Source organism: Puma concolor, chromosome B1 (assembly GCF_028749965.1).
Source record: "Puma concolor isolate L17-30 chromosome B1, mPumCon1.1.hap2, whole genome shotgun sequence".
Taxonomy (NCBI): Eukaryota; Metazoa; Chordata; class Mammalia; order Carnivora; family Felidae; genus Puma; species Puma concolor.
In genome coordinates this window covers 43,459,196-43,472,727 of record NC_141670.1, presented here as the reverse complement: position 1 = coordinate 43,472,727, position 13,532 = coordinate 43,459,196, and the positions used below count along the sequence as shown (strand labels likewise).

Below are 13,532 nucleotides of genomic sequence, written 5' to 3'. Positions count from 1 at the left end.
CCTTTATGATAAATTAACTGACTATAAGGCATGGATTTATTTCTGAGCTATCTGTTCTATTCCATTGATTCATGTGTCTGTTTTATTTTATTTTAAAAAAAAATTTATGTTTATATTTGAGAGAGAGAGAGACAGAGAGAGACAGAGAGAGAGAGAAACTGTGCATGAGAGCAGGGAGGGGCAGAGAGAGAGATGGAGACAGAATCTGAAGTAGGTTCCAGGCTCTGAGCTGTCAGCACACAGCCTGACGTGGGGCTTGAACTCAGGAGCCGGGAGATCATGACTTGAGCTGAAGTCGGATGCTCAATCAACTAATCCACCTAGGCACCCCATGTGTCTGTGAATGATCCACCCAGGCACCCCAGCTGTCTGTTTTAATGGTAATATCATACTGCTTTGATTACTATAGTTTTGTATTATATTTTGAAATCAGGGAGCATGATGCCACCAGCTTTATTCTTTTCAAATTTGTTTCGCTATTTAGGGTCTTTTGTGGGTCCACACAAATTTCAAGACTCTGTTCTATTTCTGTGAAAAATGCCATTGGAAATTTTATAGGCATTACATTGAAGCTGTATATTGCTTTGGGTAGTATGAACATCTTTACAAGGCTAATTCTTCTAATTCATGAACATGATATATATTTCTATTTTTGTGTGTCTTTCTTTTATCATTGTCTTACAGTTTTCAATGTACAGATCTTTTACCTCCTTGTTTAAACTTATTTCCAGGCATTTGATTCCTTCTGATACAAATACAGATGGAATTGTTTTCATAATTTTTCTTTCTGATTGTTTGTTATTAGTGTATAGAAAAACAACAAATTTTTCCATAGTGACTTTTTTATCCTGCAACTTCACTGAATTTTAAAAATTAGTTCTAACTTTTTTGTGTGCATGCAGTCTTTAGGGTTATCTATGTATCACATCACTTGATCTACAAATAGTGATAATTCACTTCTTCCTTTCCAATTTGGATGACATTTTTTTCTTACCTAGTTGCTCTGAGTAGGATTTTTGATACTATGGTTAAATAAAATTGATGAGAGTGGGCATCCTGGTCTTGTTCCTGATCTTAGACTAAATGTTTTCAGATTTTCCCAGGTGAGTATAATGTCAGTTATAGGCTTGTCATATATAGCTTTTATTACGTTGATGTACATTCTCTCCATTCCCACTTTGGCGAGAGTTTTCATTATGAAAGGATGTTGAAATTTGTCAAAATGCCTTCTTCTGCATCTACTGATGATTCTTCATCATCTGAACATATGATTTGTGTCCTTCATTTTGTTTATGTAGTGTATCATATTGACTGATTTGCAGATGTTGAACCATTCTAGTATCCATGGAATAAATCCCTACTGATCATAGTGTATTTCATTTTAATATGCTGTTGAATTCAGTCTGCCTATATTTTTTGAGGTTTTTTTGCATCTGTGTTCATTAGGAATATTAATAAAAGTTTGTAAGTTTAATAATACTTAAAAACTAATAAATTCATAATTTAAACAATTTCTTATATTTTTCAGTACAATCATATGGGTTCTGATACTATTGTTGTCACTCAAAAAATCTTCCAGTTGATTGGACTGACCAATGCTGTAAGTTTTTGCTTTTAATTCTTTTCTATTTGCTTCTGTTGCTTAAACAATTCCTATACATTTTATTTTGTGGCACTGTCTGAAAACACATGATATATGAAATAGGACAAATAATATAACATTTTAAGTTTCAGTTTTCTGAGTAGGAACAAGAATAAGAATAAAAATTTATATACATACCTAATTAAGTTATGGTAATTATTTTTTAAATGTTTATTTACTTTTGAGAGAGAGAGAGAGAGAGAGCATGAGAGGTGGAGGGACAGAGACAGGGAGACACAGAATCCTAAGCAACCTCCAGGCTTCACGTTATCAGCAGAGCCCAATGCAGGGCTCGAACTCATGAATCACAAGATCGTGACCTGAGCCGAAGTCAGACCCTTAACCAACTGAGCCACCCAGGTGCCCCAGGTTATGGTAATTATTAAATTGATAAAGCACTTCACACGGGGCTTGCTTAAGTACAAGCATTTCAAAATGTTAATTATTACTTGTTTTATACTCTATAAGATCCAATCCATGCTTAGCAGTTCTGTCATTTAATATTTGTCATCAGTGTAGTGTTTATTGTTATAGATAAATCCCCAAATCTATTTAAACCATAATATTTGAGCATATTTTCTTTATGTCTTCTTTTTTAGATTTTTACGTCATTTAATATTACAATAATTCTCTCTTCATTGGAACTTTGGATAGATGAAAATAAAATCCCAGTAACTGGAGATGCTAATGAATTATTACACAGATTTTTAAAGTGGAAAAGATCTTATCTTGTTTTGCGTCCACATGATGTGGCATTTTTACTTGTGTAAGCATATCTTAGCTTTACTAAATCTTATACAAAGAAAACATACCTATATTTGACCTAATTTCTGTCAGTTAACAGGCCTTTAGGGGAAATGTGTCATTTTTTCCTAACCTACAATATCATGTGAATATTATTTTTCAAAACACAGGTTTTATAGCAGAATTATTGATGTCAATCATTCTATTTATTTTTTGTAGTTAAAACTCACTCCTTCAATATTGTTATCATTGCTTTCTTAGAGTGTATAACACATCATTAAATTCCCTAACTATCCTTGAAATAGTAACAATATCTATCTGAAGAAACATAAATGACGAATGTAGTTATTAGGTCTTCTTTTTAGGCTTTATTTGCATAGGATAACAAAAAATCCCAAGATTATGGAGGCACTACTGTATATTTTAATCTCTAATATACCATATTTACATTGTTCTGCATTTACAAAAATATAAGACCCTCCTATTTAATAAGTACTTTGTTCTTCTCATCAATATTTAGGATATATATAATATGTTACTATACTATATCAAAATAATATATACATATTTAAAAAATTATAATAATTTAAATTATTTTCTGTCCCACAAATATGCCATTTGCGCAACTCTGGCTGCCTAATTCTGATTAATGAGAAACTTCAGTCCATAAGGTGTCTCTGTCCATTTAACTTATCAATTGTATTGCTTACGCTTTCTTTTTTTTTTTTTTTTTAATTTTTTTTTTTTCAACGTTTATTTATTTTTGGGACAGAGAGAGACAGAGCATGAACGGGGGAGGGGCAGAGAGAGAGGGAGACACAGAATCGGAAACAGGCTCCAGGCTCTGAGCCATCAGCCCAGAGCCCGATGCGGGGCTCGAACTCACGGACTGCGAGATCGTGACCTGGCTGAAGTCGGACGCTTAACCGACTGCGCCACCCAGGCGCCCCTGCTTACGCTTTCTAATTGTAAGGGATTTTATTTTTATTATTTTGATACACTGGGAATTATTTATTTTTTAAGAAATACTACATAAAGAAGAATCTTATTTTCTAAAAATTCAATATGAAAATAACATTCTATCATCTGCTTTTAAAATGTATTTCATTTTTTAAAAAAGAAGCAGATACATTTAGTCACTTCCAAGCTTTGTTACCCTATGTTAGGTGGAAATATTTACAAATTTATAATATAAATATACAAGACAAATTTATTAGGCAAACTTAATAGTAGTTGTGCTAAATTTTACAAAATTATATGATTATGATCTTTTTTTAAAACTTAAGTTACAGAGAAAAACCAAATTATGTTGGTGCAACCTTTCAAGGGAAGATGTGTGATAACCAGTATGGAGGCGGTGTTGCTCTGGTATGGTATGGTTTAATTTGTTTGGCTCAGATGTATAAATAGAATGCTATTTAGATTAATATATAGTTAAATATTCTTTATTTTATTATTTCTATGTATATTAACATTTGCAAATTATATTAGGGATCTTTGTCCTTGCTGCTTATTACAAATGCTTGAACTATAAGAAGTTCTTATTGAACTTAATAATATAAAATTTTTATAATTTTCTTCTTGTGAGTTTTTAGGAAGCTAAAGCAGTGTTATAAAAGGCTCATGAATTTTTCATGTACTCAATATCTAATCATTGATTGATTTTAATTTCAAGGTTAGATTTTGACTATTTCCAAGTATAACAAAATTATGAACAAGATTAAAATTAAACTTTTGAAACCATTTATCAATTGCCTTAAAATGCTTCATGGGGCATAGGTGAAGAATAACAGAATTGAATGTCCTAATTGGCATTATTTAAGTAGCAAATCTTGGTGTATTTAAAATTGGCATGTTTTTGCCTCTATGTCCTAATGGTATGGTTATTCTGACATACAGAACTGGCCTTCTGAGGATTAAGGAGTGCACCTATTGTGATGAGCACCGGGTGTTGTGTGTAAGTGTTGAACCACTAAATTGTACACCTGAAACTAATTTTACACTATCTGTTAACTAACTAGAATCTAAATAAAACTTTAAAAAAACACTCTTTAAATTGATTTTCAAAACACAAGTGAAGACATAAAGAATTGAACCAATCAAATGGTGACACAAATTTCATCTTTACAATTCATAAATCACAGTTTGGAAAAGGCAGCTTATATTTATGACACATCATTACCTAGTCTCATGAGCTTGAATTAGACTGATTTACTTAGTCACTTTCAAAACTGAAAATCATAATATCCTCTCATGGAGCAGGACCTTAAATGATTAGCAAAAAATAGAACATAACTCAGTCTCTTTTAAAGCAGGTTAGCTACCAAGTGGAGGGAAATGCCATCATTTACTAGAAAGTATGTGGATCATGGGAGAAGCAATCAAAGAAGATCCCTTTCTTATCCTCCACACTTTGTTGGGATAATCATTGCCTGACCCTTTTCTGGAAAAATCATTAGCAGCCAATATTTGTAGGAGTGATATGTCGAAGAAAAACAATTGAGGTTCTGTCCTCCAATGTTTATTTTTTATTTTTATATTTTTCAAGTCTTATTTTAAATTCCAGTTAATTAACATATAGTGTAATATTAGTTTGAGGAGTAGAATTTAGTGATTCATTACTTACATATAATACCTGTTGTTCATCACAAACAGTGCTCTCCTTAATACCCATCACCCATGTCTCCCATTTAGCCCACCCCCTCCACTGTCCTCCCCTCCAGCAACCCTCCATTTGTTCTCTATAGTTAAGTATGTTTCTTGGTTGGCCTTTCCCCCATGTTCATTTGTTTCATTTCTTAAATTCTACATATGAATGAAATCATATGGTGTTTGTCTTTCTCTGACTGAATTATTTCGCTTGGCCTAATATACTCTAACTGTATCCAAATTGTTGCAAGTGGCAAGATTTAATTCTTTTTTTTTATGTTTGAGTAATATTCCATTGTATATATACCACATCTTCTTTATCCAGTCATCAGTCAATGGACAATTTGGGCAGTTTCCATAATTGGCGATTATTGATAATGCTGCTATAAACATCAGGTTGCATTTGCCTCTTCAAATCAGTATTTTTGTACCCTTTGGGTAAACACCTGTGGTTTTATGTGGAATCATAGGGTAGTTGCATTTTTAACTTTTTGAAGAAACTCCATACTGTTTTCCAGAGTAGCTGCACCAGTTTGCATTCCCACCAATAGTGTGAGAGTGTTTCCTTTTTTTCCTGACAGATGTGAGGTGGTGTCTTATCACGGTTTTGATTTGTATTTCCCTGATGATCGGTATGTTGGTATCTTTTCAGGTGTCTGTTAGCCATCTGGATGTATTCTTTGGAAGAATGTCTATTCATGTGTTCTACCCATTTCTTAACTGGATTGTTTTGTGTTTTGTTGATTTGATAAGTTGTTTATAGGTTTTGGTACTAACCCTTTATCAGATAATGTTGTTTGAAAATATCTTCTCCCATTTCAAAGTTTGTGTTTTAGTTTTGTTGATTGTTTCCTTCACTGTGATGAAGTTTTTATCTTGATCAAGTCCCAATAGTTCATTTTTGCCTTTGTTTCCCTTGCTTCCAGAGACCTACATAGTAGGAAGTCTATGGCCGAGGTCAAAGAGGTTGCTGCCTATTATTCTACTCTAGGATTTTGATGGTTTCCTGTCTCACATTTAGATCTTTCATTCATTTTGAATTTATTTTTGTGTATGTAAGAAAGTGGTTTAGTTTTGTTATTTTGCATGTTGTTGTTCGGTTTTCCCAGCACCATTTGTTGAAGAGACTGACTTTTTTCCATTGAATAATTTTTCTTGCTTCCTTGACGATGAGTTGATCGTATAGTTGTGGGTCCATTTCTGAGTTTTCTATGTTGTTCCATTGATCTGTACATCTGTTTTTGTTGTTGTTGTTTGTTGTTTTTTTTGTTTTGTGTTTTGTGCCAATACCATGCTGCCTTGATAATTACAGCTTCGTAATATATCTGGAAGTCCAGAACAGTGACGTCTCCAGGTTTGCTTTTCTTTTTCAAAATGGCTTTTGGTATTCAGGGTCTTTTGGGGTTCCATACAAATTTTAAGATTGTTCTAGCTCTGTGAGAAATGCTGGTGATATTTTGATGGGAATTGCATTAAATGTGTAGATTGCTTTGGGTAGTATAGACATTTTAACAATAGTTGTTCTCTCAATCCATAAGCATGGTATGTTTTTCCATTTCTTTGTGTCCTTTCAACTTCTTTCATTAGTGTTCTATAGTTTTCAGAGTATAAATCTTTTATCTTTTTCTGTATCTATTGAGAGGATCATATAGTTCCTATCCTTTCTTTTATTAATGTGATGTATCATGTTGATTGATTTGTGAATATGAACAACACTTGCAGCCCAGGAATAAATACCACTTGAGTGACTCTTTTAATGTACTGTTCTATTCAATTTGCTAGTATTTTGTTGAGATGTTTTGCATCCATTCGTCAGGGGTACAGGCCTGTAATTTTCTTTTAGTGAGGTCTTTGGTTTTGGGATCAACATACTACTGGCCTTGTAGAATGAGTTTGTAAATTTTCCTTCTGTTTGTATATTTTGGAACAGTTTGAGAAGAATGGGTACTTTGAGTTTAATATTAACTCATCTTTAAATGTTTGGTAGAATTGCCCTGGGAAGCCATTTGGCCCTGGACATTTGTTTGTTGGGAAATTTTTTATTACTGATTCAAATTCTTTGCTAGTTGTGGACCTGTTCGAATTTTCTACTTCTTCCTGTTTCCATTTTGGTAGTTTATATGTTTTTAGGAATTTATCAATTTCTTCCAGATTGCCCAATTTTTTGACATATAATTTTTCATAATGTTCTCTTATAATTGCTTGTGTTTCTGTAGTGTTGTTTAAGATCTCTCTCATTCATGATTTTATTTATTTGAGTCCTTTATCTTTCTTTTTTTATAAGTCTGTCTAGGAGGTTATCAATTTTATTAATTCTTTCATGGAACCAACTCCTGGTTTCATTGATTTGTTCTCCTGGTTTTTATTGTTGTTGTTGTTTATTTGTTTCTATATAATTTATTTTCATTCTAGTCTTTATTATTTCTTTTCTGCTAGTATTAGGGTTTATTTGTTGTTCTTTACCTAGCCCTTTTAGGTGTAAGGTTAGGTTGTGTATATGAGATGCTTCTTGTTTCTTGAGGTAGACCTTTATTGCTCTATACTTCCCTCTTAGGACTGCTTTTACTGCATTCCAAAAGTTTTGGACCACAATTTTTAAATTTTTGTTTCCATGTATTTTTAGATTTCTTCTTTGATTTCCTGGTTGTCCCATTCATTATTTAGTAGGATGTTCTTTAACCTCCATGTATTTGTGGTCTTTCCAAATTTTTTATTGTGTTTGATTTCAAGTTTTATGAAATTGTGGTCTGAAAATATACATGCTACAATATCAATCTTTTTGTACTTGTTGAGGTCTGATTTGTGACCTAGTATGTGATCTATTCTGGAGAATGTTCCATGTGCATTTGAAAAGAATGTGTATTCTGCTAGTTTAGGATAAAATGTTCTGATTTGTTAAGTACATCTGGTCCATTGTGTAATTCAAAGCCATTGTTTCCGTGTTGATTTTCCACTTGATCTGTCCATTGATATAAGTGGGGTGTTAGAGTACTCTATTACTATTGTATTATTATCAATGAGTTCCTTTATGTATGTTATTAGTTGTTTTAAATATATTAGAGTTTCCAAGTTGGGGTCATATATATTGACAATTTATTGATCTTGTTGGATAGACCCCTTTGTTATTATAGAATGCCCTTATTCATCTTTCAGTACAGGTTCAGTTTAAAATCTATTTTGGATATCTTTGGATATCCAAAGATAAGATAAAGATATTTTGGATATCTTTTGATTCCAATAGCATGATAAACCATTCTCCATTCCCTCAATTTCAATCTGCAAATATCTTTAGGTTTAAAATGAGTCTCTTGTAGGCAGCATATAGATGTGTCTTGTTTTTTTATCCACTCTGAAACTTTATGTCTTTTGATTAGACAATTTAATCAATTTATATTCAGAGTGATTATTGATAGATATCAATTTAATGCCATTGTATTACTAGTAAAGTAATTGTTTCTGGAGATTTTCTCTGTTTCTTTCTGGTGTTTGTTGCTCTTGGTCTTTCTTTCCCATTCAAAGAGTCTCATTTAATATTTTTTGCAGGGTAAGTTTAGTGGTCATACACCTGTTTAGTCTTTGTGTGGGAAACTCTTATCTCTCTTTTTGTTCTGAATGATAGCCTTGCTGGATAGAATACTCTTGGGTGCAGATTTTTCCCATTCAGCACATTAAATATATCATGCCATTCCTTTCTTGTCTGCCACATTTTTGTGGAGTGATCTGCTGCTAACCTTATTTGTGTTCCCTTGTAAGTTAAGGACTTCTGTCTTGCTGCTGTTAGGATTTTTTTTCTTTATCTCTATATTGTGCAAATTTAACTACAATATGTCTTGGTGTTGGCTTGCTTTTGTTGATTTTGATGGGAGTTCTCTGTGCCTCCTGGATTTGGATGTCTGTTTCCTTTCCCTGATTAGGGAAGTTTTCAGCTATACTTTGCTCAAATAAACCTTCTGCCTCACTTCCCTCTCTTCTTCTGGGCTCCTATGATGCAAATGTTATTATGCTTTATGGAGTCACTGAGGAACCTATGGCAATATTTGTGATTCAATATTTTTCTTTCCTTCTTCTTTTCAGCTTCATTCCCCGCCCCTCCAAATTTTATCTTCTATATCATTTATTCATTCCTTTGCTTCTTCCATCCTTGTAGTAATTACAAGTCATTTTCACATTTCAGTTATAGCATTTTTTATTTAGGTTTGACTAGTTTTTTAGGTCTTTTACCTATGCAGTAAGGGACTCTCTGGTGTCTTTTCTCAAACCCAGCTAGTATCCTTATGATTGTTGTTTCAAATTCTTTATCAGACATATTACTTATTTGTTTCAATTATATCCCTGGCCATGACCTTTTCTCGTTCTTTCTTTTGGGATGAATTCCTCCATCTTGGATTTTATCTAGGTCTCTGTCTTCTGCGTGTTAGGAAATCCTGTTATATTTTCTGCTCCTGAGAGTAATGGCTTTATAAAGAAGAAGTCATCTACTGTCCATGACCTGCCACTTCAGGGTGTGTCTCTGGTATGCTGTGTCAACTCTGCTGCTGTGTTTTGGCTGTTCTTTCCCTCAAGTCAGTCCTCTGCAGAGTTTTTCCTTGTCTGCAGTGTAGAGTGTTTGGACCTTGTCTAGAGTGTGATGAGTTGTAACTAGTTGTGCTCTTTTCTGCTTGTTAAAAGAGACCTAATGCTATTTCCACTAGAACTGAAGCTATGCCAAGTTCTAAGGTCAGTATATATGGTATGTGCTAGGAGTTTGTGCTAATCTCCTAGGGGAGGGGTCAGCTACTCTGGTTCTCAGGCACACCTGATCTAGAAAAGCAGCACCTACAGAATGCAGGGGGTGAGGCTTGGTATAAGCAGTTTAAGCAGTCACTTTTGGCACTGTGTTGCTTATTGAAATTAGTTTATGCTGAAGGACAGTGGAAAGAAGTGGCACCAGCCACTTCCCTCAATCTGGAGAAGTGAATTCATGCCTGCTACTGTCTGGGAAACCCTCCCAGAAGAGCAAACAAGCTCCGCTTGTGTGTACCAGGCATTCATCAGATCCCTGCCTTCACCCTGACTGTGTTCAGGACATTTGCCCATCCAGGAGTACAGTGCATATGTGTTCTATTTCAGGCAAGCAGGCTGAGTTTTAAAACTCCCAACTTTAGGGACCTGGCATGGCAGGGCTCACACTATTCCTCTGGTGGAGGATCTCACTTTGCTGGTACTGATGCAAGTTTGTTCCAAACTGGCAGTCACACCAAAGCACAAGTGGGTGGATTTTGGTACAGCACAGCAGAGAATCAGTGTCCAGATTATCTGCCCTCACTAGGTGTCTCTGTACCTATGTTGAGTAGCAGGGAAGGGTAATGGTGCCCACCAGCTCTTTCATCCCTGGAGAGGCAATTCCACCTCTCTCAGATTCACTCCAAGAAAGAGGAACTGTCTCTCCCAGTGCATCCCAGGGGATCCTTAGATTGTTTCATCTACTACTGAGCTATCTGTTCTTCTCCATAGTAGCAATGCAGCACCCACTGGGCTCCACACAAGCCAGATCCTGGACCTCTAAAATTCCAATCTTTGAGCCCTACTGGTTGTAAAAACTCATGAAAATCAGCCCTTCTTGTTTTCCCAGTTAATATCCTTGGGAAAATATTTTCCTTGTGTGTTCCCCTGTGTGCTCTTTTCTGTGTCTTGCCTCCCTCTGTGACCAGGGTCCCCTCTCTTCCATAGCAGCCATGATCCTTTCCTTCTCCAAATCACATCTTTATACTTCATACCTTCCATGATGTGGCCTCTTCTCTCCCTCTAGTTGTGCAATTTGTTCTGTCAATCCTCATATTGATTTCTTGGGTATTCAGAATGATTTGATATTTATCTAGCTGTGTTCAAGGGATGGGGCAAGCCTAGGTTCCTCCTATTTCTCTGCAATCTTAGCTCCTTTCTCTCTTATGTTTAAACACCCATAACCCTCCATACCTCATTTTCCTAGGCTGTGGAATAAAATCTAAAATCTATATCCCTCCAATGCTGCTCTTTCTTAAAAGTTTATAGATGAAACCACAACCCAGGTGATTTTTGGATGAATAGAAGCATGTAATAATAGTTAAAAGAAGACATTTTATGTCTTGCAACTCTTTTTCCTGGGACTCATCCACTTGTCATTCACAAATTTGCTCATTCACAAGGACTGACACAAGCTAGTTCTTGGTCTCAAGGTTGCTATACATTATATATTACCAGACACATTATCTGTTGACCTCAATTATGGACTGTGTAGATCCTGAGTAGTAAACTTCTTCAGAAGAAAACACAGCACACAATACATACCACTTGAAGCAGAACTATTAGTAGTTATAGAAACTTCAAAAAAACGTATAAAGTATCATAGAAAAGGGTTTGTTGGAAATATTAAGTACAAAAATATAATAATAATTATAATAAATTACACAAGATGTTAGGTTAAATCAGAATCAGAACCTTTCCCAGAAGACATCAGAAATATTATAAGAAAGGTAAAATAAAAGTTAAGAGATGTGGATTATTGAAGTAGAAGTGCCAATATCTAGATATTAAGAGTAATGTAGATAATAATTAAAAAGTCATAAGAAACCTTTTGAAGGAAAGATGAAAATAAATTTCACCACTTTATAGCCACTATCAGATCAACAAAATCCTTATGCCAGGATACTCCTTCTGGAGTCTCCCCATGATCCTTTATGTTGGATCATCTGGCAGGAGGGGAGAAAACTGGGTTGTCAGATGAAAGGAAATAAAAAGTCAAAATAGAATAGATAAAAAATGCACACTGACAATGATATAAAAATATTAAATACAAAGAAAAATGGCTTTGTTTCCAAAAAAAGAAACTCATATAATAAAAAAGAAGTTCCATAGTGGGAAAAATCACATTGAATAATAAAAGTGTATTCTTAAAATACATAAAAGTACTTTAAATAGACATAATTAGTATCTAAAAAAATTCATTCAAATATAAAATTTTTTGTCATATGTGAATAAGAACAATTTCGTTCTTTTTTCCTCTCTAATACATATGTATTTAATTTAATTTATTTTCTTATTGAATTCATGAGGATCTTAATAATATTCAGTTTAAATAGTAGAACAATGTTAGTTGAACTTATAGTAGACATTCTTGTATCATTCTTGATTTTAGGAAAAAAACTTTCAATATTTCACTATTAGGTATTATGTTTTCTAGATTATTATAGACACTTTACAATGTAATAAGGAGGCCCAGTTTTATTTCTAATTTTCATAGCTTTTCAAAATGTATTTTATTTTATATCTCATCTTTAATTTTTAAAAGAGAAATTAATCCCATTTAAATTTATTTGAAGTTTTTTTTCTGTGCCAGTTTAGTAGCACAAATTTTTTACTAGTTATTGACACACTCATGTAGATATTTTTCTTACTTTTTTGAAATGTTGTCTTTCTTATATAAAATTAAATTTTCCTGTGTAATATTATAGAGATGTCAATGAAATCCTAATCAAAATCTCAGCAGGCTTTATTTTTTTTTCGTAAAAATTGACAACCTGATGCAAAAGTTTTGTATACAAATATATTTTAAAAAGATAAAAAATAAGTTTTGAAATTGAGGAAAAGCAGAAGATAAAAATTTCTGAAAACTACAGTAATTAAGATATTGAAGTGTAAATAAATGGATCAATGTAACAAAATAGGAAATCTAAAAATAGACCCAGGCATATATATAATCAAATGATTTTTGACAAGTTGTCAAGGCAATTTCAGTCATACAATAAAAAAAAGAGTAATAAAATTAAAATCACATCTTCATAAGAAAATTTAAATCAAAAGCATTGTTGGGGCACCTGGGTGCCTCAGTCAGATAAGTGTCTGACTCTTGATTTTGTCTCAGGTCGTGGTCTCCTGGTTGATGGGATCCAGTCCTGTGTCAGGCTCTGTCCTGACATCATGGAGTTTCTTGGAATTCTCTCTTTCCCTCTCTCTCTCTCTGTCCCTGTTCCTTCTTCCACTTCAAAATAAATAAACAAACATCTAAAAATCAATTAATCAATCAATCAAAAGCATTGTTTAAGAGAACATGATGGGAAATTGATAATATCTAAAGACATTACTAAGGTAATTAATGCTAAAGGAAAGGGGGAGTAACGTCAGAGTAGTTAAGGGAAATTAGTACCTAATGAACCTTGCAGAAAATAAAGCTGAAAATCAGTGAACTAATTATCCAATCTAAAATATGTGAAAAGATAGAAACAAAATAACATTAAAACATATGGAAGCCAAGAAATAGTGAACATAAAAGCAGAAACCTATGCAAGACAGACTATATATAGGTAGGATAGAAATATTTCAAAAAAACATAAGGCCTTAAAAAACTAAAAACAATTACATTTCTGGCAAAACTATTTTTTATAAAATAGAGTAGAAATTCATTAATAAAATTATAAAAATAAAGAGGAAATACTACAGATGTAGATAACATTAAGAAGATAATAGAAAGAGTTATGACAAA

At 33.5% G+C, this 13,532-nt stretch overlaps 1 protein-coding gene across 3 annotated transcripts in view; it reads left to right on the top strand.

Moving 5' to 3' along the window:
- Nucleotides 1-13,532, top strand: part of ADAM2 (ADAM metallopeptidase domain 2) — a 142,243-nt gene that overhangs the window by 45,838 nt on the left and 82,873 nt on the right. For all 3 annotated transcript variants that reach the window (XR_015250074.1, XM_086703643.1, XM_025921406.2), the window contains 3 exons: nt 1,529-1,600; nt 2,242-2,408; nt 3,673-3,754. Coding sequence is in view for 2 of the 3 variants with exons in the window: in XM_086703643.1 (XP_086559769.1) it covers nt 1,529-1,600; nt 2,242-2,408; nt 3,673-3,754 (321 nt within the window). In the remaining variant the exon portion in view is untranslated. The remainder of the gene's footprint in view (nt 1-1,528; nt 1,601-2,241; nt 2,409-3,672; nt 3,755-13,532) is intronic.